Source organism: Alexandromys fortis, unplaced genomic scaffold (genome assembly GCF_014885135.2).
Source record: "Alexandromys fortis isolate MF-2015 unplaced genomic scaffold, M_Fortis_MF-2015_v1.1 scaffold_5, whole genome shotgun sequence".
Taxonomy (NCBI): Eukaryota; Metazoa; Chordata; class Mammalia; order Rodentia; family Cricetidae; genus Alexandromys; species Alexandromys fortis.
The window spans coordinates 11296345-11323893 of NW_026067924.1; the positions used below are offsets into that span (position 1 = coordinate 11296345).

Genomic DNA, 27549 nt, shown 5'->3' on the forward strand with positions numbered 1-27549 from the left:
ACATGGCAGCTCACAACCATCGCTAACTCTAGTTCTAGAGGATTCAACACCCTCACACAGACATAGATGAAATGAAAATATAAAAAAATAAAATTAATTCATAAAACAGACAAATAAAACCAAAAACTTTTGCTGCCATTTATCCCCCTGCCTAGCATCATCTGGTACCAGGAAAGCTAGTTATCGGGGTGAAAACCTCCATGTCAGTAGCAGCTTCATTTCTCCAAATCCTACAACCAGAGTTTGTGGAGTCATCAGCAGTCAGGTCTTACCACCACGTTCTGGTGGCTCTCTAAGAGTTTTACAGTCCTCGTGTTTTGTTAAAGTCTAGAAACTAGTGTGCTGAGAGACTCCAGTGCTTCTGGAGCTCTCTTCCCCAGCGTTGGCTTATGAGTTTCCAGTGCATCTGTGGTTCTCTTCTCCAGTGTTGGCTTATGCTTTCAGTTTTTTCATTCAGCTCATAAAGGAAAAGGTATTTCTAACAAATGTATGTGTTTGTCTGTGTTTGGGTATGCACATCGTTCCCAGGAGTCAGAGGCTGTGGATCCACTTGGAGCTGGAATTGTAAGCAGCTGTGGCCCGCCTGATGTAGGTTCTGGGAACTGGATTCAAAATCTCTTCCAGGATTGTATGCGCCCTTAACTGCTGAGCCATCTGCAGCCCCATCTTACTATTTTGAGTGCTGTTACTCCAGTTACCATAAATTCTTTCTACTTGAGGAACACACTGTTTTGTCCTAGTGACTGAAGGGAGCTTGAGTTGTCAAGGCAGTTTTAATGTTAAATATTCTTTCCCAGACTCAGTTTGTGAAAAGACTTCTTCTGTTGAAATCATTTTACTTTTCATCACTCACGGTGAAAATATTTGAAGGGTAGGCCATTATTGTGGTTATCTGAGAGTGCCCTTCCCCTCAGCAGTGTTGCTTATGGGGAATTATATTGAATTGTGTAGAGAAAAGCTTTGACTATTCTCTGCTCTCTGCCCCCATGTCATTTTGGGTTGCTTTCCTAGGAACTGTTCCAGGATGTTGACCCGAGCCTTAGGGTTCAGACCTGACTTCTCAGTGTGTGTCTAGTAGCTCTACATTTGGGCCAAGTCAGCAGTCAGCAAAAATCAAGAAATCATGGCAGGGGTCCTCATTGTTGGTAGTAGGCCATTGGTCACATAGCAAGGAAACAATGGCCTGGCCTCTAAAATTAGGTGGATTGAATGAAGTTTTGAAGGAAAGTCTTAGCTGTTGGCTCTTTTACAGTGCCTTTAGAAACAAAGAAGTCAAAGACCAAAATATACAAAAGGGGTCTCAGTTGCCAGACTGTTGATGTTTTTCTAGTATGTAATGACTCTTCAATCTCATGTGAGAGACTGAGGAGGGAAGAGGTCAATGTGTAGTGTCACAGCTTAGTAACACGTTTTGAGGGTCCTCATGTTTATAACATTCTTTTACCGTGTGTATGGGCTTGTGAATGACCTTGCTGACTGGCTCCCTAATCAGAGACCTGGGTGACTTTCCTCCTCCTATAAAGGCCTCGAGACCTGTGGGGTGTAGTCAGATTTTGCTCTTGATCCACAGACAACACTGCATATTGATGCAGCTTGTATAGCGACTAACGCACAAATCGTGTAGGATGGCTTGGCTCTTCTTGACCCAAGTGTAGTGTTATCAATTTGAAATTATTGTGTAGCAGTGAATCATAAGCAGCTACCTTTTGGTTTCAAAATTTACTACTGTGTAATAATAAAATCGTTTAGTGAAAAATTTCAATGAACTAGCTCCTGTGTAACCAGCGTGGAATCAGGGCTTTGAAGTTGGTTTATAAATAGCTGTTGGAAGCTTTGGGGATTATGATTGAATTTAGATTTTAGTGTGAGTTTTAAGTAATATTTAAAAATATTAGCTTAGAGAAGTATTTTTTAAAGATGGCTAATAATCTATTGAGCTATATGTGATGGCTATATAGTGAGATGAAGTGGGATTGTATTTAAAGTGGAAAGGAGAGGACCCGGAAGCTCACTGCTCTTGTGAGTTCTTTTCTTTTCTTTCGCCCTCGTTTTGCAGTTGCATGTCCTTGTTTTCATCTTGTTCCATCTTTATCAGTTTCTCTGCAGTCAGATGTTACAAATCATCCTTGTTACCCTGATCATCGTTCTTTCCATCTCTTTTTCTGTTTCTTTAGCATGGGCTTGGTATAAAACTGTATATTTTGAGATGTCATTACTTTTTCTGCTGTGTAGTACTCCATTGTGTAAATGTACCACATTTTCCTTACCCATTCTTCAGTCGAGGGGCATTGACATCTTGAAATTTGCAGGCAAATGGATGGAGCTAGAATACATCATACTGAGTAAGGTAACCCAGACCCAAAAAGACAAATATCGTATGCACTCACTTATACGTGGAAATCCAGCCTACAATTCATAATCCCAGAGAACCTATACAACAAAGAGGACCCTAAGAGAGATATACATATCTAATCTACATGGGAAGTAGAAAAAGACAAGATCTCCTGAGTTACTTAGGAGCATGGGGACCATGGGAGAGGGTAGAATGGGAGGGAAGAGTAAGGGAGGGGAGCAGAAAAAATGTATAGCTCAATAAAATCAATAAAAATTAAAAACTTTATATTTGGTCTTCATTTCTGTTAGCCTCTATTGTCTTGATTTTATTTTCTCCTCTCTTCATTCTAGTCTGATATGATAAAATCCAAGTCAATCGGTCCCCACTTTTTTTAAAAAAAATTAAGTTCTTTTCCCTGTAGTATGAATGGATTCTATTTTTTGAGACAGAGTTTTATAAAATTGCCCAGGCAGACCTTGGACCGGTAATCCTTCTTCCTCCCATGGTACCCGGGATTACAGGCCCATACCATCAGACCATGCTAGCAACCATACACTTTCTGTCTCTGTGCTAGACATTAGAAGCTAACAAGAAGGGGTCAAGCCAAGGTGCAGTGTGTGAGTGTTGAATTGTAGTCTACATGTCCTTGTCCTCTTTTGAATATTACACATCCACTTTTATGATTAGTTTGTTCCAAGAATCTGCCCTCCCCCCAACACGTTTCTCTGGTCCCCCTTGTTTCCTCTCAAAGTCATACCTTGTTTATGGCATCTCCTTCATGTTATTATTTTTTTCAAATTTTGGTTTGCTTCAGAAGGCAACAATATTGATAGCTACACATGAAACCAGAAATAATTTGTAATGCATGTATTCCGACTATGGCCTGTGGATTTGATGAATACGTTGAAATAATTTCCTTTGAAACAGGATGTTAAAGAGAATTAATATATCACAAATAAGGGTTTTATTTTGCTAGTCCATTTTTAAGGAAATTATGTCGTTTCCTTCCTTTAGTCTTTGTCTATATATAACAAGCAACTTTTATGTTTTCTGTTTTGTTGTTGGTGCACTAAATACCAACTAGCCTATTGTTATATGTGACACATTTTAACGAGTCATTGGATTAGAAAATAACTCTTTATGTCATTGCATGTAGATATGCTTCTCTATTTACATGCAGATAGTGAAGATGAATAATTTATTGAATGTTATTAGAGCAGGCTGCATATTGCAGAGTCCCAGAAAGGACATGAGGAAGTTTGCCTGGAGCTCATATGAAAATGGCTCTGTTTCCTGTCCAGTCATTCTTGACCTTTCAGCCTCTCCGAGAACTGTCGTGTTAGCCCATCGGTCTCGCTTACCTCTTCATTAGCTGGGCCTTGATTGAGGAGTTCATATTGCTTAAGCATCTGTAGGATTTGTTAGCCAATCCTCATTAGACTTTGGCTATACTTATCTGTTAGAATGGGCATTGTCAGAAGGAATGGGTAGTTCCTGTTTTAGTGGTTAGAGCAGCAAGGGCTCTGACCAATAGCTTCCTTGTTTCCCATCTTGGAAGGCTCTTTTCTCAGATGTTAAAACAGTATATCTGTCTGAAATGAAGCCTGAGGAAAGATATATAACATTGCTTATGCAATTGTATTTAAGTGATTCCTTGATTTACCTTTAGAATGATTATGTCTTGATCCACAGAACATTCCCACAAAGCAATGATAAAGTTAGACAAATGCCCACAGCAAGTCTGCCTTACTGTGGAAACTCACCACCAAAAGCATTTAGCCATAAGTTGAAAAGTTATCATTTATGAATCTTCCTGAGGCTTGGCTAAGTATAGTTGTATGTGGTATTTGTGCGTGGGCTGTTCCCATTTCCCTTCTTGATGCCATGGACAGGAATGCTCTACTAGGAATAGGTATACCATGTAACCTGGTGCCTCTGTTGCCATTACAGAGACAGTTCAGGTGGTAACTGTTAGTTACAGTGCAGATCTGATGACCAGTGACTCTGTTGCACTGAAGCTCCTGGACAGTGTAATGCTTTTAAGGCCCATCATCAGGTGTAGTAGCCCTAGAATTTACAGAGGATTCCAGTCTCTGAGATAGCGTTGGAAATATAGAGAAACTCCCAAAATGCTTTGTGTTGACTAGAGGCTGTGCATACACACTGAAGAGATGGAGTGGGCCTAACCTAACCATTTTTATCTACCTGTATGCACATTAAGAAAAGGCCAGAGAGGATCTGTGGGAGCCCAGGTTAAAGTAAATATAAGGCTCACTTGAAAATGGCTCAAACTCTTCTCTCATTGATCCATACGTTGACCTACAGTAGAGATAGTACAACTCTTATTTGCTTATGATGTTTGAGCAAATGTGTAATAAGTATTTGACTACCAGGAAATTGTACCTCTTCCAAGTTGATCCATAGAATGCTGTGATTGGAAGAAAAAAACAGGTATCCCTCAAAAAAAGAGCAGGAAAAGAAGCGGAAGCAGATGAAGCAGCTGCAGTCGGGATATTAAGAGCTATTAATTGTAGAGAGGGTTAGTTTGAAAAGTCAGTATATGAAAGTAGTATTTTGTGGAATGCACATTATCTTATAGGTTCCAAGAGACCAGGCATAACCCAACTTACCCCAAAGGTTGTTAGTACTAATTGTCCTTAATTTTTGATGAAAAAATGTAGAATCTAGAAGTCAAGGACTTCACAGAACCAAGTGAAGCCATGTTAAGAAAAATAAAAAAAAACCAATGACTTGAACACGTTTTAGAGAGTAAAATATTTAAAACAAAGAAAGGTATTGTCTGCAAATGCAATGAGCGTTTTCTGAGTGATGTGTTCATCGGAATAGCCCAATTCCAGATTTCCCACGGCAGGAGGGAGAGTGTCAGTGCATGTGAAGATGGGTTTAGAGGAGGAAGCCCTTCTGAAGAACAGGGTGAAGTGGACACCACTCTGAATGTTGATCCAGGGCTGTTGACAGAGCAAAGGGCACTCGGTTGGTAAATCACTGTTTATTCTCTGTGTTGGGGGCCTCGAGCCCATCCCTCTTCTGCTGGAAGCGAAGCCTATGCGATTTTGCTTTTGATTGAAATGGTTAGAATGATCATGTTATTTGTGAGGATGCTTTCAGAAGGGACTGCCTCATGACTTGAGGTCTGAGTGGTATCGTTTACTTCAAATGGGTGGCCCCTCTCTTTAATTCAGGCCCTCCTTCATCTGGGGACCCAGATTAAACAAGGAAATTAGAGGATGCCACTGTCTCACTGTCTCTTTCTAAGATCTGAGACTTCTTTATCTTCAGTTCTTGGACATTGCAAGTCCAAGTTGGTTGGCCTTTGAGCTCTGGCACTCCTATTATCTGCCTACTGGGCTCTTGGCATTTGACTTTAGCCTGATAATTACACCGTCAATTTTCTTGGTCAGAACACCTTTTGATGTGGACTGAGCTATGCTATTAGCTGATGCCTTCATCTAAATTATTCTATTATTAATAAAAAGTTGGGAGTCAGAAATTGGGATAAAACCTTATGAATCCAAAGAGTGACAGAGGAATGACCGGCTGACCCTACTCTCCACATTTCCCAGATTGAAAAGCCTGCAAATTTCTAAATCCTTCCCTACTACTTCCTGTGCATCTCTCTGTCCTGCACCCTGGATTCTTCAACATCTCTATGGCTAATTCTGATGAGCTAAATGCTGATTCTGTTCTCTGACTCAAGGTTTAACTTTATTGCCAGTCACAAATTGTCAATGTGAAGAAATCTCTCGCAATAATTGGATGCCCATGGGGTTGTTCAGTCTCTGTAATAAGATAATATTGTTTCCTTAATATATCATATTTTGGGCTGGAGAGATGGCTCAGCGGTTAAGAGCATTGCCTGCTCTTCCAAAGGTCCTGAGTTCAATTCCCAGCAACCACATGGTGGCTCACAACCATCTTAAATGAGGTCTGGTGCCCTCTTCTGGCCTGCAGACAGAACATTGTATACATAATAAATAAATAAATATTTAAAAAAAAATATCATATTTTGCTCCCATATGCATGAGTTCTGTGTCTTGGTAGAACCCTGCTTTAAGGACCTGTTGAATACGTCAGTCATACATTAACAAATGTGTTGTGGGAACTGCAGAAGAATGGATAGAAAAAAAATGACACGGAAAATGTTTGAAAAAGAAAAAAATAAAATCATCCTAGATGAACATTACTTTATGAGTTCAAAGAATGTAGCCAGTCTTATGTAAGCTGTTATATAAATCTACACCTGGACACCAATAAAGTGAGATCTGGGCAGTATAAGAGAAGAAGTGACTTACTATGATCTTAGGAGTAGTAAATTTAATAGTTGGCATCTAATCATAAACAGTAAATACCACTGACAACTGATATCCAGCATGCAGAGACAGCAGCAGTTTTATATCCAACACAACTATTCTCTACAAATGAAGTAAAAAATAAAAATGTTTTCAGATAAGCAAGTAATGTTGCTTTATTGCTAAATGAGTTACTGTATAAAAACACTAAAGAGGACTGGTCAAGAAGAATTAGAATCACATGATGAGTTGAATTCCTAGGAGTAGTAGAAAGTATTAGAAATAATGTTTTGGTAAGTAAATATAAACTATGTTATAAATATGTATCTTTATTTAAAATAATATTTTTAGCACTGCCCTTTTGAGTTTTCATAACTGTTTATGTTAACATGTGTGACAACAATGGCATGTGGATGAATATGGCAAGGTAATGGCCCTGAGATCACTTGTATTGATGTGGAAAGGTGAATATGTTCACCTCACTATAGAAAAAGTAGCAGAGTACATACACCCTTGATCGAATTTTAAGAGTTAACAACACAATAGAAACTAAAAGCGAAGAATACCTTTTTATCCCAAAGAAAGGTAGTTAGATTTTAGGAATAACACCAAAAAACATGAGCCATGAAGGCAATAGTTAATAATTTTAAGTTTATATAAAAGTTAAATATAATGCACAAAATCAGGGAAAATATTAAGTAATCTTGTGTCTGATGAAATTGGGAATATAAAATGGTCATCTCTTAGGAAAGCAATTATTTCTAAAATAGTAAAATATAAATTCACTAAATGATTCAGCAATTTTTATATTAGGACTCTTGGAGAAGTGAAAACATTGGTGTTCAATGGTTTATGTGTAGATGTTCTTGGAAGTGTTATTACATATGTGTTTGAATGAGGTTTATGTCCATCTTCTGACCGATGAACTAATGACATATGCTGCTGTGATGGGGAGCAGAGACGGGAGAATCTAAGCTTCAAAGGATTTTCTATTGTTGATAGAGATGTTTCCAAACTGACCTACTGCCATGGTTACATAATTCTAGATATTTATTTAAAATCATTCAGTTTTGTTTTCACCTTGGAAAAGTTTTGTAAGCTGTAGTATAGTCACTGATAAAATTATAAAAACAGTACATTACAGTAGAAATGTATTTGAAATTATTGCTGTGCTCAGCCACAATGGATGATTTTATAGGGTAACTCATATGGTGTAGTCATAAACACAGCATGTCCGAGTACAGAGAGAAAATACTATGTGCTAAAACTATGACTGTAATCTGAGTGGAGATGCATGTTTGTTGTTCGTGTTTTCTACATGTCTGAAATTATTTCAAACTTTTCAGTGCTCCAAATTTTTAGTGGATATTATAATCTGGTTGCATTTTGTATAAGTAACCTTCAAAAATTTTGTTTAAAGTATCTACTCCTATGTTTTATGATTATGCTACATATATACGAGTATGTAAATATGAATATATATATATATATATATACACAAATGTGTATATGTATCATGAAAGTGAGAGTGAGGCTGGGAAATAAAGAGGAAGGTAGGAGCAGGTGGCTAGAAAACACTAGTATGGGTGAATGTTGAGTGCTGTTTCATCAAACATTAGTTACCTTCTATATGTGTTGTTATTGTCATTAAGGAGCAGGCAGGCCTTTCTGTTGTATTACAGTGTGAGTCAGTGTAGGGAGTGTTCAACCTTATGAGGTTGTTTTAAGGACACTGGACCTTTCTTAAATGTGATGTGTAATTGTGCACATACTGTGAGCAAAGCGTTGGCAAATCTAGTCAGTTCTTGAACCCAGGAGTTTCCCCCCTGCCCTCTCTGTGTGGTTGGAGGCTGCTTGTTCTTCCCCTGCTGCCCAGACCATGAAACATCACTCTGAAATCCATCTCCATTAATCTTGTGTATTGCCGTGTGGGTGTGGCTGCGGCTTACAGGCAAGGTCTGCCTCCTTCAGGGCTAAATGGCTTCTCCTGACTCCGCCTTCTTTCTTCGACCACCCCCCCTTCTATGTTTATTCTGCCCTGTCACAGGCCAAAACAACTTCTTTATTCATTGACCAATAAAAGCAACACATAGACAGAACTTCCCACACCATTTTCTTTCTCTCCCTTTCTTACTGTATTCTTATGTTCAAAAGATCACATCTTCTTTAGGATGAATTTTCTCCCTGGTCTCTTGTAAGAAAAAAAAAAAATCAAATACAATCCTGAACATATTTATCGAAAATGGTAAATGCTGGTGGATTTGTGTGGCATGCTGATGTGTGTCTTGTGCTTGATTTGAAGGTCACTCAGTGAGGCTCCTGGGCCAGAAGAAAGACAATGGGAAGCGGTTGGGGGGAGCAAGACTGGATTTGCCAAAAATCAGGAAGAATCCACTGATAGAAATCATTTCAATCAACACGGGGTGAGTATCTCTGAGTTGTTCTTGACATGATGAACTCGATGAGATCAGCTGGTATGTCCATGGACATGTGACACCAAGAGGCAGCTGGATGTTTTCTTGGGGGAGGAAAATCACAGAAAGTGGTAAAACTGTTGAACATGGTCACTTCTATGTCTTGAAGTGTCTTGGCTTCAATTACATGTGTGTTTGAGGCCGGATTTTATATCTTTGCTACTATTTTTCCCATTTGGGGCTATGGGATGAGCAATAAACATGGATTTTATTTCCCGTGTTAAAAATCTTTTAGAAATCTTGAATAAAATAAAACAATCTCATGGCTCATGCCAGCAATCCCAGGCTGAGACAGTAGGGTCTGGAGTTTAAAACCAGCCTGCCCCATGTAGTGAGCTCTAGGGCAGTATGAGTGAGAGCCAGCCTCAACCAGTTACCATTCTTCCTCAAACTAAATCAGAGTAAAAGAGATGAAATAGTCTCCGGAGTGGCTGGGTACTTGGCATTTGTGATTGCTTGTATGTGATCTAGTAGAGGTTGCTCCAAATACTAACCATATTTGACTATTAGCTATCCGAACTATGTATTTTAAAATGTGATTCTTTACTTATGTACTTTATGTATGTGGGTATTTTGTCTGCATATACATCTGCACACCAGAAGATGGCAGCAGGCAGTTGTGAGCTGCCATGTGGGTGCTGGGAATTGAACTCCAGACCTTCTGAATTACAGTGAGTGCCCTTACCCACTGAGCCATCTCTCCAGTCCCTGGATGTTTTATTTTAAAGTCATTCCAATTTTGCCTTATATTAATCATTGTAAAATTGTTAAATAACTTGTATTGCAATTTTATTTTGCTTATAAAAATAGCATTATGTTAAATTTTCTCTCATATGTGATCATGGACTTAGTTCTTCTGCAGTGAGACTGTAATGAATCCCAAAGTTCAATGAATACTTGCTGTAACTGTCATGGTCTTATCCCTTATATCAGAGAATATAGAAATGACCCTAGGAAGTCAGTAAGCAAGTACATTTTTGATGCTAAGTCAGTTGATATTATCTCAAATCTCAGTGGGACTTTGGGAGCTGTGACTAGTCATCACTTTGCCCAGTTACTGGCCATCTTATCGTTTCTCCCACATGAAATCGGCCCCATGAGTGTCATTCCATAGTATCAAATTGTAAGATCTTTGCTTAGGTTTTATTTTTTTAATCCTTATTGCTGGTGGAGCAAATTGCTTTTTTTTTTTTTTTAAAAAACTTGCTTAAAATATGCTTAAATGGTTATGCCTATAATCGTTCTCTTTATCAAAGTTTACGAAGATTTCAGTGTGTTGTTGCAAATTAAGAACTGTGCTAGACCTTTCGTATTTGTGATTTAATATAGGAGGGGGGCCCTCTTTGGAGCATGCTTCATGATATGGTTTCTAGGTCACCATTTGAATATATACAGTTGTTTTTATGTTAATGTTAATTTAAAACTATCAAAGCAGGGCTTTGACATGACCCGGCAGTTAATAGTACAGACTGCTTTTGTAGAGGTCTCAATTTTTCTTCACGAACCCATGGGGAGTGGTTCACAAAGTTCTATGGTTCCTGCTCCAGGGTATCTGAACCTTCATTCCCTGAGGGCACCCTCACTCATGTGTACATAGATAATCATATGATAGGTATATCAGACAGACGTTTAGTCGCCTTTAAAAAAAGAAATAAGTTGACAATTTCAGATAATGTTTTTGTTAGACTTCAGGAATTATTAATTTTCTAACAGTACATGTACAAAGGCTTTGCAAAAGGTATTTTAAAATTTTGTTTATGAAGATATAGAAAAAACCTTTTATCTCTAACATTTTATATTTTTCTCTGGTAAGTTTATCTTTAGTGCCTTGTTTCTGTTTGCTATATTAAATATGTGAATTTTAGTTCAAGAGATTCTTTACTCCAGTTCTTTCTGGTATCAATTTTCCTTAGTCAGGACACCTGAAGCTGGGGTGTGGTAGGGGATGATCTCCACGAAAGATACAGAGATCCTGCTCCTCTCCTGGAGAGCAGCTACAGCTGAGTTCTGCTCTGTTCCCTTACTGGAGCGTCCTGGCAGAGCTATCTGCTTCTTTTCTGGTCCAAGATGTTTCTTTTGCTAACACTCTGATAAGGGAAGCCCCCCCCCCTTCAGAAATGTAGCAATCTCCTTGGACTCCAGCTAAAGTTTTTACTTTTCCTCCTCTAGCCTTGCTCAGCCCCCTTAAAGAGCTTCCTAGCAAGGTTCTTCTGTTCTGCTCTGCCTTGCTGAGGTCTCCTAGGGAGCTTCTCAGCAAGGGTTTTCAGCTCAGTTCCCTAAGGGATGTTCCAGCCAGGTTCTTCTGCTGGTGAATGAAGGTTGTCACCCAAGACTCTTTTGAGAAGAGATTTTTTTTGGGAAGGAGGAGTCCAGGAGAGTGGCTGCCTCAGCCACTTAAGGCCACTCTTAACTGAAGGTGTGGAGAGGTTTATATAGGGCTTCTTAGGGGCAGAGTTTTCCTAAGGAGAATGGGTAGGGATGGGGGTGGGGTGGGGTAGTGGTGGTAGTGGTGGGGTAGGGGAGTGGGAGATTGGGTAGTGTTTCCCTGCTCAGGGATTGGTCAGTTTAGCTGGTGGGGGTAGAAATGGCTCTGACTTAATGGCCAAACTGCATTTCTTTCATTGGTCCTTTTTAGCTTTTTGACTCTAATCTCAGGACCAAGGCGTATTTCTTTCATTGACTCTAATTCTAGGGACAAAGTGTGTTTCTTTGACACTAGTTTCAGAGCCAGGACACATGTCTTTAGTTCTGAGTTCAGGGATAAGGATGTGTCTTTCCCTGGCCCAGGTCTCAAATACAGAGTATGTTTCTTTCTCTGACTCTGGGTTCATAGTCAGGTGGTCAGGGGCTGGTTGCTTTCCTGCCTTTGCTTTTCCTAGCAGTGGGAGTGGAGGAGAGAGGAAAGGACAGTAGGGGTGGTGCAAGGGACATGAAGCAACAAGTTGGACATTGGGAAATGAAGGCAGTTTGTGATCTACTTGCTGATTTCTTTGGTGTTAAAGCCATCACTTGGCAGTCTTCATCTTCCAAAGCTGAGAGTTGACTCTGCTTTACCACCCGCTGTGTTAGTGTGGTCTCAGCGCCTTCAGGTTATCCTAGGGTGAAGGCTCCAATCTGTCCCTCATTTAAGCACATCTCAGAAACAGCTCCTGACCCTGACTGGGACCTGATACTTTTTCCTTTATTGCTTATCTTGTCTCTTGTTATTTTCTGTCAGTCAGGGACAAGAAAGATGGCAGTTGGCTTTGAGGAGAATTTAATTTTCTTTAAACTACATAATTGGATTTATTATCATTTTTTTAAAAAGTATCTGTTACTCCCCATTTCTCCCTCTGTATGCAGCTAAGCTTCAGGAACACATTCCGACCCAGATGGTTTAACTTTCTGAGATGTCTGCCCACATCAGGCTCCTTTATAGTCCTTGATATATAGCCTCTCTGTAAACACACGAATGAAAGACATCGGCTGTGAACTTGTCCTACAGAACTGAAACAAGTTTTAGAGAAATGGTTATTATTAGTGCTCTCTTGTTACTTTTGAGTCTGTTTAAATGATGGGCATTATTAGATGGATATGGTCACAGAGCATTTGAAAATATAATTTGGGCTTATTACATTATCAAATTGTAGAATATAGAGATAAACGAACTTCTCCAAAGTCACCTATAAAACTGAAATGTTGATATATACATATATATATATATGTATGTGTATATATATATATATATATCTTTAAGCAGAGGTATCAAAGACTCTGTATTTGGAAAAACTACTTCAGCTGACTCTTTGTCGTGATGGCACCCACAATGCCTCTTTAGGTCTCTGACTTTGAGGTCCTTTAGACTCTCATATGTCCTCTTACTGTCCCTCTCTGCCACAGACAGAAGCAGCAAGGAGTAGTAGAATGGCCGCATCTCCTTGGCCTCTGTCCTTAAATATGTACCTGTCATAAGCACTGTTTAGAAAGTATTTCAGCCAACACACTGACCTTGATTTCCCCAAAGAGGCTTCATTTCTGTGGCTGAATAGCTGGAGTGGTTAGTAGCTGTGCTAGGCTTTTGTGCTGCTCTGACAGAAATACTTCGAAAGGAAAAAAAGAGTTATTTTGGTTCCCAGGCTCTGAGCATTCAAACCATGGCTGCCTGATTATAGTGCTGGGTGTGAGGAGGCAGGAAGTGCAGAGTCAGAGTTCACCTGTGCCAGTCCCCTCCCCCCCCATCCCCTTGTGGTCCACCTGGGCCCTATTTATTTAGATGCCTAACTGCATTCAGGGTACATCGTCCTGTGTCAGTGCCCCCGTGTGCATTGTCTGTGGAGACACCCTCACAGGCATCTACCCTAAGTGTGCTTTACTTAGCCCGTATCTGTCTCTGAGTTCAAATTCACAATCAAGATTAGTCATCACAGTAGTTTGCTATTACTCTGAAAAATGAAAATGTAACTCACCAGTTGGCAAACAATCAAGTGTTGGCCAGAGCTCCAGGGTATGTGTGCAGCCATATCTGCAGGAGTGCCCTTTTTGGTCAAACGGGGACCTGTAGCTTGATTGCTCTCAAAGTGGTAGCTTAGAGCACATCCCAGTCTTTACTTGCTTTGTGTCAGGTTTTCTTCAGAAGGAAATTTGTGCCATTCTAAAACAGCCTGTGAAATGTAGCCACTAAAAGCTGTAACTGTAAATGGTCCCCTCCCAGGGCTAGGCAGAGGTTTTAGTCATGTTGTGGTTCCTGGGATGTGAAACCAGCCTGTTCTGGAGGCCACAAAGTTCAGTGGGATGAGTTTGGACTTGGAGTTTGGAGTTTCAGACCCTGTTGTTTTATCTGGGGTCTTGGATGAATTCATCATTTCTCAGCTCACCTCTCGTGCTGACAGGTTCAGTGCTGTCTACCATGTTTTAAGTGATATATTGATGAGATTTTCATACAGACTGTACGAACATTTCCTGTGATCCTTTCCCCTCCTGGAGGCTTCTTCCTTTTTGTCATTTGGTCACAAACACTTAGGGGCTCACATCTAAGGTCCAGACTTAATCCTCTGTAATCAGTTCTTTATCTTTTATTGCAGTGATTGAGGTTTTGCCAGTTTTTTGAGTCAGGATATACTCAAAGTAGTGATCCTCCTGCTTCTTCCTCCCCGGTGTTAGAGTTTTCAAGTATGTACCACCATGTCTGGAAAATGTGTGCTTATTTGTAAGTGAATGTGTAAATAACGAAATAATTGCAGTTTTGTTCTGAACGCTTTAGTGTGTGTCCTCCAGACCTCAGCCCACTGGAATCTGCTGAGCACGTGGGCATGGCAAAGTGAAGACAGAAACCGTTCTAGCCCTGTCTGAACAGTGTGCTTTTTACTTCTCTTCCTAGAGATGGCTTTTTGTTGTAGTTGTTGAAAACAAAAATGAAACATCCTAAACAATTAAATACTAGGAAGCTGAAGTATTTAAAGCCATCTTGTACTTGTAACATTTTAATCTTTCAAACAAAAGCTGGTTTGTCTTGAAATTCGTAGCTCTTTCCATGTCTTCACTGGATTCTTCAAATATATTATTTTCACTTAAATAGTGTACAAGCAAAATTTCAATACAGTGGATTTTTTATGCCTTATAAAACTGTATTTGGGAAAGATTTTTAATGGAACAGTGGATGGCACTATTGGCCCATACCTGTATTTATGTATTTATCCTTAAATTTCAGAACTTTCAAATGCTGGCTCAATAAAGGTTCTTAAATTGAGTCTCTCAGTTAACAAATGCTAGACAATATTAGGATAGGCTTAATATTAAATTTTGTAAATTTTTTTAGTCAACCACTATCTTATATAAACTTCGTAATGAACATGTATATTCACACTATTTATATTTACATGCATGTGCATGTATTTATCACTGGCATATATAAATGTCTGATTTTAAAAATCATTTTAAACCCTAGCTTGTTACATTGTTCTCTTGTCCTAAGCAAAACAATATACTTTGCTTATTTCTGATGAGCAAAACTGTCTAGTTTGAAGTGGGAGAATCACTTTGAATTTGGATTTAAGAAAAATCAAAAGTAAAGATATCGAAAGTTATGCCCACCACTATAGATATGAGTTTAAAGAAAGTTGAATTGAATGATTGGCAGTTTATTCAGGTCATTTCACATATTGTATGGTGTGAACAAAATCAGTATAACGGCTTAAAGATGCTTTACAATTTAGAGAGTTTTTATTAACTTTTGATTTGAAGTATCAGCTGACTGGGGGCTGAAGAGATGACTCAGCGATTAAGAGCACTTCCTGTTCTTGCAGAGAATCAAGGTTTAGTTCTCAGCACACATGTGGCTGTTCAAAATGGTCTATTACACCAGTTCCAGGGGATCTCATACCCTTCTCTGGCCATAACTGGCACTAAACACATATATGTATATACATGCAGACAGACATTCATATACATAAAATAAAATAAAATAAATCTTAAGAAAATACAGCTTACCTGTGTACGTAAAAGGATCCTATGCTTGTTTGTTAAGAAAATATATGAGTTTACTTATTTCTTTTGTGTTGTTTATTAGTTTTGTTCAAATGTGATTGATAATTTCCTATTGATTATGGATAGCAGGAGTTCATTTGTTTCTCCCATGAGAATTCCATGGGAGAATTCCATGGGAGAAAGGAAAGACCCGAACACAAATCAGCGCTGTAATAGAACCCCGTGCACTGCAAGAGTGTAGAAGTGAGAAAGCCACCTCAGGATCATGGTGGATTGTTGGCATGTGCGAGAGGGCTTCTTTGCAATGTTGTATGGAGGTGGTATTTTAATTTATCTTGTAGATGGCAATCAAAGGAGAATTAAAAATGAAACCAAATCTATGAGCAATAGCCTTGGCTGGATGACCTCACTTTGTGTGTAGTATGGCGAGGAAATCAGTGTGCTGGGGTTTTCATAAGACAATGCCGGGGGGAGGGATTGGAGAGAGTTTGGCAGTTTTGTGTGAATTGAGCACTTGGGAAGCTGAGGTAGAAGAATTACAAGTTCCAGGCCTGCCTAGACTATATACACAATGAGATGAGCCTATACAAAAATTGTAATTTCAGGGGATATTTATGGTAGAACTGCTAAATCATATGAATTTTTTTTTTTTTTTACAGTTGTTACCCAGTGTTCTGACCCTTCATGCCATCTCCTATCAAGCCTCTATTTGCTTTGTGGTCCATGGAACTGGGTTCTGTGTGCAAGGAATTAGTGAATGTGGTTGGATATATCAAGGGCCTTCTGTAGATGGTCCTGTTTCTTCAAGAAAATTTCTTTTCCAGTTTGGTCAGAAGAGGGGGGGGGTGGGACCTAGTTTGTGTAGCCCAACCAAGATTATGTGTAATTGGATACACATGTAATGTTTGGCAGGCCTGTCAGCTTTCTCCAACACTAGAATAATACATACCCCGTATTTACTTTTAAAACCATTTTGCTTTCGTTTTACTACAGGATCAGCATGGTAGTCTCAGTTGGTTTATTTTTTTTTCTAACCCTGACAAAGCACAATGTTTTATTTGGCTTTTAAAAAGGTAATAGCGCATGTAGTTAAGACCTCATTTACTTTATCTGATGAAATAGTCTCTGAGGAATGCATGTTTTTCCTATAAGTCCACTGAGAAAGTTGGTTTTACAATAAGGTCATTTGTAAGAATTCCTGGTTTGAGTTTTAAAACAACATATGTGATTTAGTTATTTGTAATGTATATTTTTGTGACTTTACAAGGTTAACCAAAAGTATTAGTCATGAGATAATATGAGTTTATGTGGATTTTTTTTCTTGCTTGTTTTAACCCTGTAAAATACCTTTTACGTGTAGGTCTGCCTGTGTTGGTATTTTTGTTCGATTCTTTTTCTCTTTTATTTTCCCACATATGCATATAAATTTACCAAATTTATATGCAGGGATGCAAGAATGGACTTAATTATTTAGGACCTGAGACTGGAAGACGCCCTGGTGACACTGATTGTATGTTACCATTTGTTTGCACATCCACTTCATCAGCTGATGTAGAGTGATCAGTAGTCACCTGACACTGTGCGTGGTGGAAAACGAGACCTGCTCCTAAAACGCTGTTCTGGAGAGCCTTGCTATCTAATTTCTTAGATAACTGGTAAATAACTTTGGTTCTATTGAGTTCTCTATGACAATATTGCTGTTTATGTGCATGGGACTTAGAGTTACATTCCTCAAAATCGCCACAACTGTCCAGAAGTTATAACACTTTTTTTTTTAAACACTTTTTCTATAATAGAAGGTGGCCGAACTGGGCCTAGGAGGTGGTGGTATTCATCATGAATTCCTTGCTAGCTAGTGGCACCCTCTTTGATAATGAGTTATTGATGAGAGTTCTAGTGCCACCATTGCATCCTCTTATTCCAAAATGTGCATGACTGATTATCTATTCAGTGCCCCGTTTACTCGTTTTTCAGAATACGTGTTGATGTCACTTTCAGAGTGGGATATCGTGAAAGTTCTTTTCCGTCTTTCTTATTTGTATTTCTGCTTTTGAGTTTTCCCTTTATTTTTATTTTTCTCCCTTAATTCTCACTTACTTGCAGAGGAACGAGGCAGAACAACTTTAAGACAGGGTGCCGTGGAGCTGAGCGCTGATGCCAACCCCTGGGAGGACATGCCTGTCTAACAAATGCACATGAGGGAATTGGGCCTGGGCTCCCATGCTGTGGTTAAGCTCACTAGCTCCTGGAGTGTCCAGCAGTGGCTGTGATCGCACAGTGAGGGTCTGTGTGAAGAGTGGACTTCCAGTTACATATTTCGCTCATGTCATGGCCTCTTCCTATCCTTCTTGTTGGTGTGTGTTTGGATTGACCTTGTGTAGGTCTTGTACAAGTTACCATAATTCCTGCATCTTTTCTGTTGTGTTTGGAAAATGCTGTTGTTTTGAGATGATCTACCTCTCATTCTTCCAATTTCACTGCCTCCCCGTCCGCACAGATCCTTGAACCTTAGTGCAGGGATTTGAGATATCCCATCTAGTGAGTATAATACTGGCATACACATAGACACATTCATCAGTGGGATAGAATTGAAGACCTATACATGGATCTACATCTGTAAAAACATCTGGTTTTTGACAGAATACACACTGGACAAAATATCACAGCATATTCAATGAATAACATCAAAGTCATGTCAAACTAGATAGTTTCATGTAAAAGAATGAAACTAGGCCCATATTTCTCATCTTTTACAAAATTCAACTACAAGTCAATTTAGGACCCGATACCCATACTCTGTAAAAGAAGAAAGTATAAGGCAAGCTTGAACTCATTGGTATAGTAAAATGCTTTCGGAACATGACCCTGGTAGCTCAGGTATTGAACCCAACAGTATTTTAAAGGTACCTTGTTAAACCAAACTACTTCTGTCCAGCAAATGGCACCATCATTTGAGTATAAAATTAGCTTATTAATTTGGGGGAAAAGTCTTTTCTAATTGTACATCTGTGATGGCTATTCCTAGTTGTCAGCTTGATTACATCTGCAATCAGCTGGGTACTTCTGTGAGGGATTTTTCTTTTGTTGATTGGATCATTTGACGTGAGAAGATTCACCTTCAATCTGGGTTACACCTTCTGGTGGCAGTCTATATAAAGGGCACAGAAGAAGAAATCACGTGCTCTTTATGTGCTTACTTTAACTCTCCCTGGCAAGTTCATTCCGTTGCTGGAATTAGGGCCTCCTTCTTCTGGATTCTGATGTGTACTGAAGAGCTGTAGTGACACCCAGCCTTGTGGACTGAGCAACTCCTGGGCTCTTGGGCCTTCCACTGGGAGAAAGCTGCTGTTGTAATAATAGTTGGACTGCAGCCTGTGAGCCATTCTAATAAATCCCATGCACATTCATTCTTTATATTGTTCTGTATTGATATTCAGTTTGGTTTTGTTAGGGAACACTGACTAATACAACATTTGACAGAAGGCTTGTATCTAGAATATACAGACCACTCAAAAACCCTAACAGCAAGGAAACAAAGAACCCAGTTACAAAAATGATAGATGGAACTAGAGTTCTCAAAAGATAAAAAAACAGCTGAGAAACACTTGAAAAAAGTGCTTAACATTCTTAGCTGTTAGGGAAATGCACTTAAAAGTACTATGAGATTTCATCTTGTCCCAGTCAGATTAAAAACAAATAAAACCAAACATAAAACCAAACCCCAAATGGCATTAGATACTGTTGAATCTGCGGGGAAGGGGAGCACTTATTCACTGCTGTTGGGAAGTGCAGACTGGTGCAGCCACTCTCCAAGTCAGTATGGAGATTCCTCACAAAGCTGAAATAGATCTACTTCTAGATCCAGCTGTACTCAAAGGACTTTATATTGTACTGTATAAATACTGTCTCTGTGTTCATTGCTGCTTTCTCCATAGTAACCAATCAATGGAAACAGCCTAGATACCCATCAACAGGTGAATGGATGATGCAAATGTTATACATTTACATTGGGAAATGTAAAATGAATTTATGAAATCTACAGATATATGGCTGGGAATAGAATGTCATCCTGACTGAGGCAACCCAGACCAGAAAGACAAATGTTACATGCTTCGTCCTGTATGCGAACGCTAGCTTTACACTTGACACATGTGTGCTTCATTTAGAATTCTCACAGAGATTAAACAACAGTGAAGGAACCATGGGAAAAGAAGGAGTAGTTCAACAAAGGGGACATAGGATATGTTATAAATAGAGAAGGGGGAAATGCAGCTATAAGGATTAAATGAGTTAGGAAATGGGAGGACAGGGTATAGGAAGGAATATGGGTAGGGCTGACTAATACTAAAGCCAACTACACACACCCGGGGTTGGGGAGGGAGAGAGATTATATAAACAATAAAGGGGGAACAATACTCAAACTAGATGTTGTACAGTACCAGAAATGGGTTACCCGTTTTTTGAATTGTTGACAAATGGGATCTCCTAGATACCCCTCTTCAACATTACAGGCTATTGGCAGTACTATTTGTTATCTTCCAAAACTTGATGATAAGATCCTTTTGCTAAAGACACCATTACTTGAGTTACAGAACATGGAGAAATACAACTGCAGGGAAAAGTACTCATCAGTTTTATCAGTTATTAACCTACAGGCTATAATAATAACTAGCCTGGCAAGACACGTCTATTGGTGCACAATTGGCAGTAATGTTATGGGTGTGATCAGCTGCCTTTTGATGGCATTTAAGGCCTGCTGTATGAGCAAGAACCCACAACGGACTCAGAATCTATGGTCAGATACACCATGAACCAGAGGGGAAATACATTACTATTATTCTACTAACCGGACAAAGCAATAAAATGGCTCTTATGATTTATTCCTAAACCTATAGATCAGTGAGTCTTTCAACCTTCACCAGGGAAGCTTCTTGTAGTAAATTTCCATTAACACGGAAACCCACCACTGGTCAGTGTGTAGAGAATACAGGAACACTGAAGCAATTTTTTAAAAAATTGAATTTGGAAAGAAGGCTGAGACTTCTTTTCATTGTCTGAACATCTTCACAAGAATTCCATGGCTAATGTCCTCATTTGTTTCTCTTTTGCTCACTCCTCATTGCCTTTACTATCCATATTTCCTACTATTCTTACTTCTTTCTGCAGCACTTATTTTGCTCAGTCCATTGGAGTTTTAGATGAAAACATTTTTTTCTGGCTGGATTTCCCGATGCCTAGGGTGTGTTCTCATTTCATAGTTTGTCTTGATGTTCTCTGAGTGCTGCCCTGGCACTCCTGCCTTCTCAGTGCGCGTCTTCTGAGAGGAGGAAATTCACACCTGAGTGAATGCCCCGAAGCTCCCATTGTTCTGAATTAATTATCCTTTGGTGCTCTGGAATGATCATAGCTATGTAGTGAGTTTGGGAGAACTGCACAGTCCCTGCTCAGCTCGATTGCCTTCCGCACATCGTTCTCATAGAGCATGGGTTTGGGTGAAGCCGACTTACTCATTTCATCAGATAGCCTTAAGGGTTGTGTTAAATCTTTTCTACGAAACACCATAAATGACTGACTTCACTTTAATATTACTTCTTTTATTTCACATAGACATTTTATGTTACGTAGATTGAATTCTTAGTAAGAACTGTTGCTAAATTGGTATTGCTGAATAGATTTTAGTAAATTGGGTGCATTCTTTGAGATGGGATGTGCAAAACGTTTCTCCTTGATTTCTCTGCTGGGTTTTTCTTGTGAAAGCGTATACCACTTGAGTATCGACCTGGTTATTGTTTATTCAAGCTTGTATAGGAACATGCTAGGTCCACAGCAAGGCAAGTTCAAAGGGAAAAGAATGAAAGGGAGAGCTGGAAGGCCCGTGTGGCTGGCTGTGAATTGACCACCATATCTGAAACTAAAGAGTTCACCTTCTGGTCAGGCCTGGTACCTCAGGCTAGTAACTGCCTCAGTTTCCCATTCCCAAAACATTCAGATGGATGTGTCAGGTTAGACCCTTGTGCAATTGGAAAAGTGAAAATGTTTAGTGATCATATGAATATCTGTAGGTAATCCCACGATTTCTAAAATAAAATTCTTAGAGCTCTGAGTTTAGGAAGGATAAAATATCAACCTACACAATGATCCTATTTGTATATGTATGCAAATAGAAATTGAAGATTTCTCTTTCCATCGTTGTCCCAAGAACAATTAAATACGTAGGAAAAAAACCTCACAGATATTGTGCAGCATAAATATTTAAAAACCTAATAATCAGAAGAAATTAAGGAAGACCTGCGTGAAGCTAAGCATTAAATGTAGTGTTCATGAACCGGAAGATCAAAGTGGGAAATGTGTCAGTTCTCAAATTCATGGGTTAGACTGAAAGAAATTACAAGTGTCAGTAGGATTTTTTTTTTTTTTTGTAGAAGAAATACAAAGGAAGTAGAGTTTTCTAATACCGTTGAGAATGAATAAAGTCGGATAAATAACATTCCACACTTCTGGCTTTGTGAAGTAGTCACACCAAGGCAGTGTATGAAAAAACATGCACCAGCTACTGGAAACAGAATAGTGAGTCTAGAAATAGAAATACACAGATGCAGCCAACTGATTTTTGATATAGGTTCAAATATCCATTCAAGGCAGGAAGCAGTGTTTTCATTATGATGAATATCCATATGGAAAAAGAAAAGAAAATGTCTTTGATTCCAACTTCCCATGTATACAACAGTCAAACCAATAGAGATCAAACATGAAATGTAAAGACTCTAACAACTGTAGAATAAAATGTAGGGGAACATTTTTTTTTTTTTTTTGCAACCTGCAGATAAGCAGAGATTCTGGACATGAAACACAAAGCATGATCTATTAAAGGACAAAAGGTAGACTTTATCAAAGTGACAACTCTTTTTCTATGACTCTTCCGATTTGGGGAATACAAAGCAAGCCACAGGTTGGGTGACATTTGTCCAGAATATAAAAAGGACCTTGAAAATAGCAGGAGAATAACACCATTTGAAATACTTGAACAGGCACCATCCACAGAAGAAATCCCAATGGAAATAAGTGCTTGTCAAGTATTTTCAAAAAAGCATCACTATCAAGGACTCCCAACCCAAGCTGTTAGATTAGTGAAGATGCAATCTTGCGGCAGTGAGGTGTGGGGGACATTGTGGAGTATCTGCTCTCATATCGCCTCACTTGGGTATGCACTGGTAAGAAGGTAAGCTTATTCTTGTCGTGTGGTCATATTTCACTTTGGGGCGTAGGAAATGAAAATTTATGTCACACAAAAGAAAGGCATGTAAATAAGAAATATTCTTTTTTTATTTAGTTTTAGTTCTAAATCTTCAGATGTGAGCATCTGCAAGTACCAGGAAAGTAAAATGGGACCATAGAGTTGCGGTGCAGTTTAGAGAGGGAAATGTTAAGGTTCAAGAACCACGGAGGAGGATTTAGAAAACAATGAGGCTGGGAGAGACTTAGACTGGGCAGTGGGCAGGGAGGATAGAAAACTAATACTTATTAGGAAAAGCTATAGAGAATAATATTATGTTTACTTGAGATTGTGTGTGTATGTATGTGTGTATGTGTAACTTGCTTAAATGAAGTTATACAACTTGAATTGACAATGCTCCCTCTAAAAGCCATAGATTATCTAAGAAAAACTTAAGTACCAGGTAGGGTAATTTTAGAGGACCCTGTGAGATTCCCAAAACAATATATGGAATTTCCTTTGCCCCATAGAAACCGGAGGGAAGAAGCCCCTTCCCTCATGCCTAGCTGTTGTAGTATCTGAAGGTGCTTTGCAAGGTGCAATCAGTAGCCCTCGCCATCTGAAGTCCCTTCCAATTACAGCAACAACCAGAATAGCCAAATAGCTCTAAAGATGCAACAGTAGCACTATATCCTGCAGGTAACCAAACAGCTACCTAGTTGGTCCAAGGCCAGCTCAGTAGAAGGGCAGGACGGGTACTTTATACCTAGCCCACTACTTGTGGCTGATGAGGCCATTGATTCTAAAGAAGATCCTACTTTTGCTTTTTTCCTAAACCAGTATAATTGCTAACTTCATTCTAAATACTTATCTTTGTACCCACAGATACCCACAGATAAGTGAGGCTCTCACCCCTTATAAAGAAGTTTTTTTTTTTTTTTTTTTTTTTTTTTGTAGCAGATAGAGTTGGTTACAGAAAGCTACAATAGCTCAAAATGCAGAAAACAAGAAAACAAATGACCATGGGCTATCTAACCAATTAATACTTATAACACAACCTTACAACTAAAGCCCAGGGAACATCATAAAAGAAGACTCAAAAAGAGCCAGAGGATCAGAAAATTTGTTTTATAGTAGTATCCTCTTGATATGACAGGGAAGCGACACTCATGAAATCTCAACAATGTGCTGTCCAAACAAGAACTGCATGACCCCAACACCAGTTGAAACCATGTCTAATCATCGTCAGGGAGACTTCCTCTGGCAGCTGATGTGAGCAGACGCAGAGACCCATAGCCATATGTTAGGCAGAGAGAACCCCAGTTATAGATCTCCACTGGTCTTTGCCCCTTGGAGTTTGGGGAAGCCTATGGAAGAACAGGAGTATTATAGGAGCGGAGGGATCAAAGACAGAAGGAGAACGCAGCGCACAGATTCAACTAACTAGGGCCCAAGCGAATCACGGAGAGCATGGCAGCTGCTGGGGTCTGGGCCAAGTCTTTTGCATATATACTATGGTTGTTAGCTTGGGGTTTTGTGGGACTCCTCTAACAGTGGGAATGGGGGTGTCTTTGACTCCTTTGCCTGCTCTTGTGATCCTTTTCCTCCAACTGGGTTGCCCCACCCAGCCCTGATATGAGGGTTTGTATGTAGTCTCAATGTGTCTTGTTATGCTGTGTTTTGTTGATATCCCTGGGAGGCTTGCTTTTTTCTGAAGTGGGGAGAAAGGAGGTTATAGGGTGTTGGGAGGAGTGGAGGTAGGGGAAACTATGGTTGGGATGTATTTATTATATGAAAGAAGAATTAAACAACAGCTATCCCCACCCATAACAAAACAAGACAAAACAAACAAACAAACAAACAAACAAAAAGCCAGTTTGGATGGCAGAATCTCTCAAGATCCCAACTACTATAAGACGAGGTACAGGCAGTTAATGGCTTCTAAGAGAGGGAGAATCAGTCTTCTTCAGGCACATTCCCCTACCGCCTTATAGTTTATCTAGTACCAAGTTGGCAGCCCCAAACATGCGAACATGATAAAGAACTCTAAAGGGGATCCAGCAGGTTGCATTTATAAATTTATGTCTAAGTATATATGTAATTGTAATAAAGGATAAGCCATGAATTTGAGAAGGGAGGGGAGACAAGATGCAAATATAGTACTTAAACATCAAATACTTAATTTTTAAAAATTTACTATAGTTCCCTTCTTAGTTGCAACAAGCAGAAAAATCCCTGTTGTATCCTTTGTGGGATCATTGGGTAAACTGCTGTCTTTCCAACTGAGCACTTTTGAGTCATGAACTAGAATAAGTGCTGGTGCTGGTATCATCTGGATTCCTTACGAAGAGGAAGCCCATCAAGTATCTCTATGATAATCTCTCAAAGGCCAAACTGTGCTAGCAGAGAGGCTCAGTGGTTCTTTTGGTTGGAAGTGCCCCTAGGAAGAGCAGCATCTCTAACTATATTGACAGTTGGTGGTAGCTGGGGACATTGGGGTAAGGGGACCATTCTGTATCTTTCAGTTGGTGTTGGTCTTATGCATCTGTATCCATGTGCTGGACTCACACATCTCTTAGCTTATCTCAACATTAGTTTTACTACTAAGGATTTGAAAGCGTTAATTGATCTGGCAAAGAAAAGAAAAAGAAGAGGAAGAATGACCCGAAGGGAATGGAAATTTATGTCTGTACATAACTGACGCGGGAAGGCTGGGTACCTGAGCTACGGGAGGAGAGTCTGGGTCTGAGGGTGTGTTGGCGGTTGCATATGAAGCCTTTCTGACGGTTCCTCCCTGGTGAATGAAGTATTGTCTCCTCCAGACAGGCTGAGATCAGGACACTGTTCAATTACGTGGGGTCTTTTTCTATTAAAGATTGCTCTTTGGGCTGAGGAGGGAGGGGGACTTGATTGGGGGAGGGAGAGGGAATGGGAGGCGGTGGCGGGGAAGAGACAGAAATCTTTAATAAATAAATAAATTAATAAAAACTCAAAAAAAAAAAAAAGAAAGCTCTTTTGACTTTGGTGAGTACCTTCTGTTCCTCACAGGGTGTGGAGCGGCAAGAGTAGAGTAGTCTGATCAGAAGAGTAACAGTGCAAAGGGTTGTCCTCTGTGCACACTGCCCTTGCCGTGACATATGTGTACCACCGACCTTTTCACTTTTCTAGGATTTTCATTTTTCAGTTTTCTAGGATTTTGTATAGAGAAAGATTATTAATTTGTACTTTGCTTTAAGCCTGCATCTATGACTACTATGTTTCAGAAACACTTCTTTAAATTTAACCTGTCTGAGAAACTTCTCAAACTGTCAAGTCTTGGCTTCTTGAATTCTTTTGATATTTAATAGAAATCTGTAAATATTTTCATTGTATTCCTTTTTGGTATTAGCCTTTTTCTTAAACTAATTTCATGTTTCCATCTATTCTGATTTTTTTCTTTGCATATGAAGATGAACTAAAATAGTGATGAATGCAAAGGCAGGAGAGCGTGGCGAGCTGCACATCTCGTGGCCACTGGAGGGAGGACTCCACTTCCACCCCGGTGTGTGTGCATACTCTCCCAGGTTCACAGGCCAGGCTTTCTAGGCATTTACTAGTATATGCTGGGCACGTGGGGTCAACACTCATCTCTCTTTCCTCCTCACTAACAGAAGCAGCTGATTTTATCTTCTGGTTTCAGAAGCTACAATTCATCCAGATGGGAAGGTCTGCTGGCATTATTAGGAGGTGTGGCTTTGTTGGAGTAGTTGTGGCCCAGTTGGAGGAAGTGCATCACTGTGGGGGTGGCCTTTGAGGTATCCTAGTTGAGAAAAGTTGCAGACAGTAATGGTGTCCACTATACATTCACCATGAGCGCCCTGTCATAGTTCCTGTCCTGTGTCTATTGATCCAGCTGTCTCTCCCTATCCCTCAGTGTGGTTTGTTCTTGTGAACTATGTTTCAGTTGCCAATACCAAGATTCTTGCTCTAGGTACTTCATCAGACTGACAGTACTACCTAGGGTTCAATATTAGTTTTTGAGATTTTGTAGAAAATGTAGAGGTAATATGTGCATGTGTTTTTATAGTTGCATTCATCTGTAAAACTCGCAGTCCAGAACAATTAATAAGCTAGCCTCTGCTCACGTAATAGTCACAGTGGAAACAGCAGCTCCGCACTCCATCAGAAAGTGTTGGTGTTTTCTGTGTTTGCTGAGCTGAGAGAGGGAAGTGTATTCCCTTCTCTGATCTCTCACTCAGCCTCCTCATGGAATTACGTAGATCACAGAAGACTTTTAGCCAGTTTTGTAGAGTCCTTATTTTCATCTGCCATTTCCCCAACACTATGGTTACAGATATGGGCTACCATACCTGATTTTTCAAAAAATATTTTTAATGTATTACAAATTGTATCACAGGTCAAGTATCACTTATTTAAAATTTTTTTGAGCAATAAATCATTTGGATTTTTATTAAATTCTGAATGGAACCAGATATCTAATTTGTTGACATATATTTTACACATATGTCCTAGGATGATTCTACTCATTGTTTCTTAGTAATTTTGTTTTGCATGAAACAACTTCGTTGAAATAGAATTCTTCACTTCTGGGATTGTGTCAGCATTTAGTTTTAGATTTTGGATTAAGCTACTTATCAATTCAACAGAATGTGTGTGTGTGTGTGTGTGTGTGTGTGGTGTATATGTATGTGTGCAGTGTAGATTTCTGAGGAGGATATAGGGTGTTCTGCTCTATCATGTTCAATCTTATTCTCT

The 27549-nt window shown here is 39.4% G+C and overlaps 1 protein-coding gene across 1 annotated transcript in view; it reads left to right on the top strand.

Moving 5' to 3' along the window:
- The window catches only part of Cdkal1 (CDK5 regulatory subunit associated protein 1 like 1), a 627408-nt gene that overhangs the window by 155937 nt on the left and 443922 nt on the right, over positions 1–27549 (top strand). The window contains exon 8 of the mRNA XM_050142389.1: positions 8948–9068. Within this exon, the coding sequence (XP_049998346.1) occupies positions 8948–9068 (121 nt within the window). The remainder of the gene's footprint in view (positions 1–8947; positions 9069–27549) is intronic.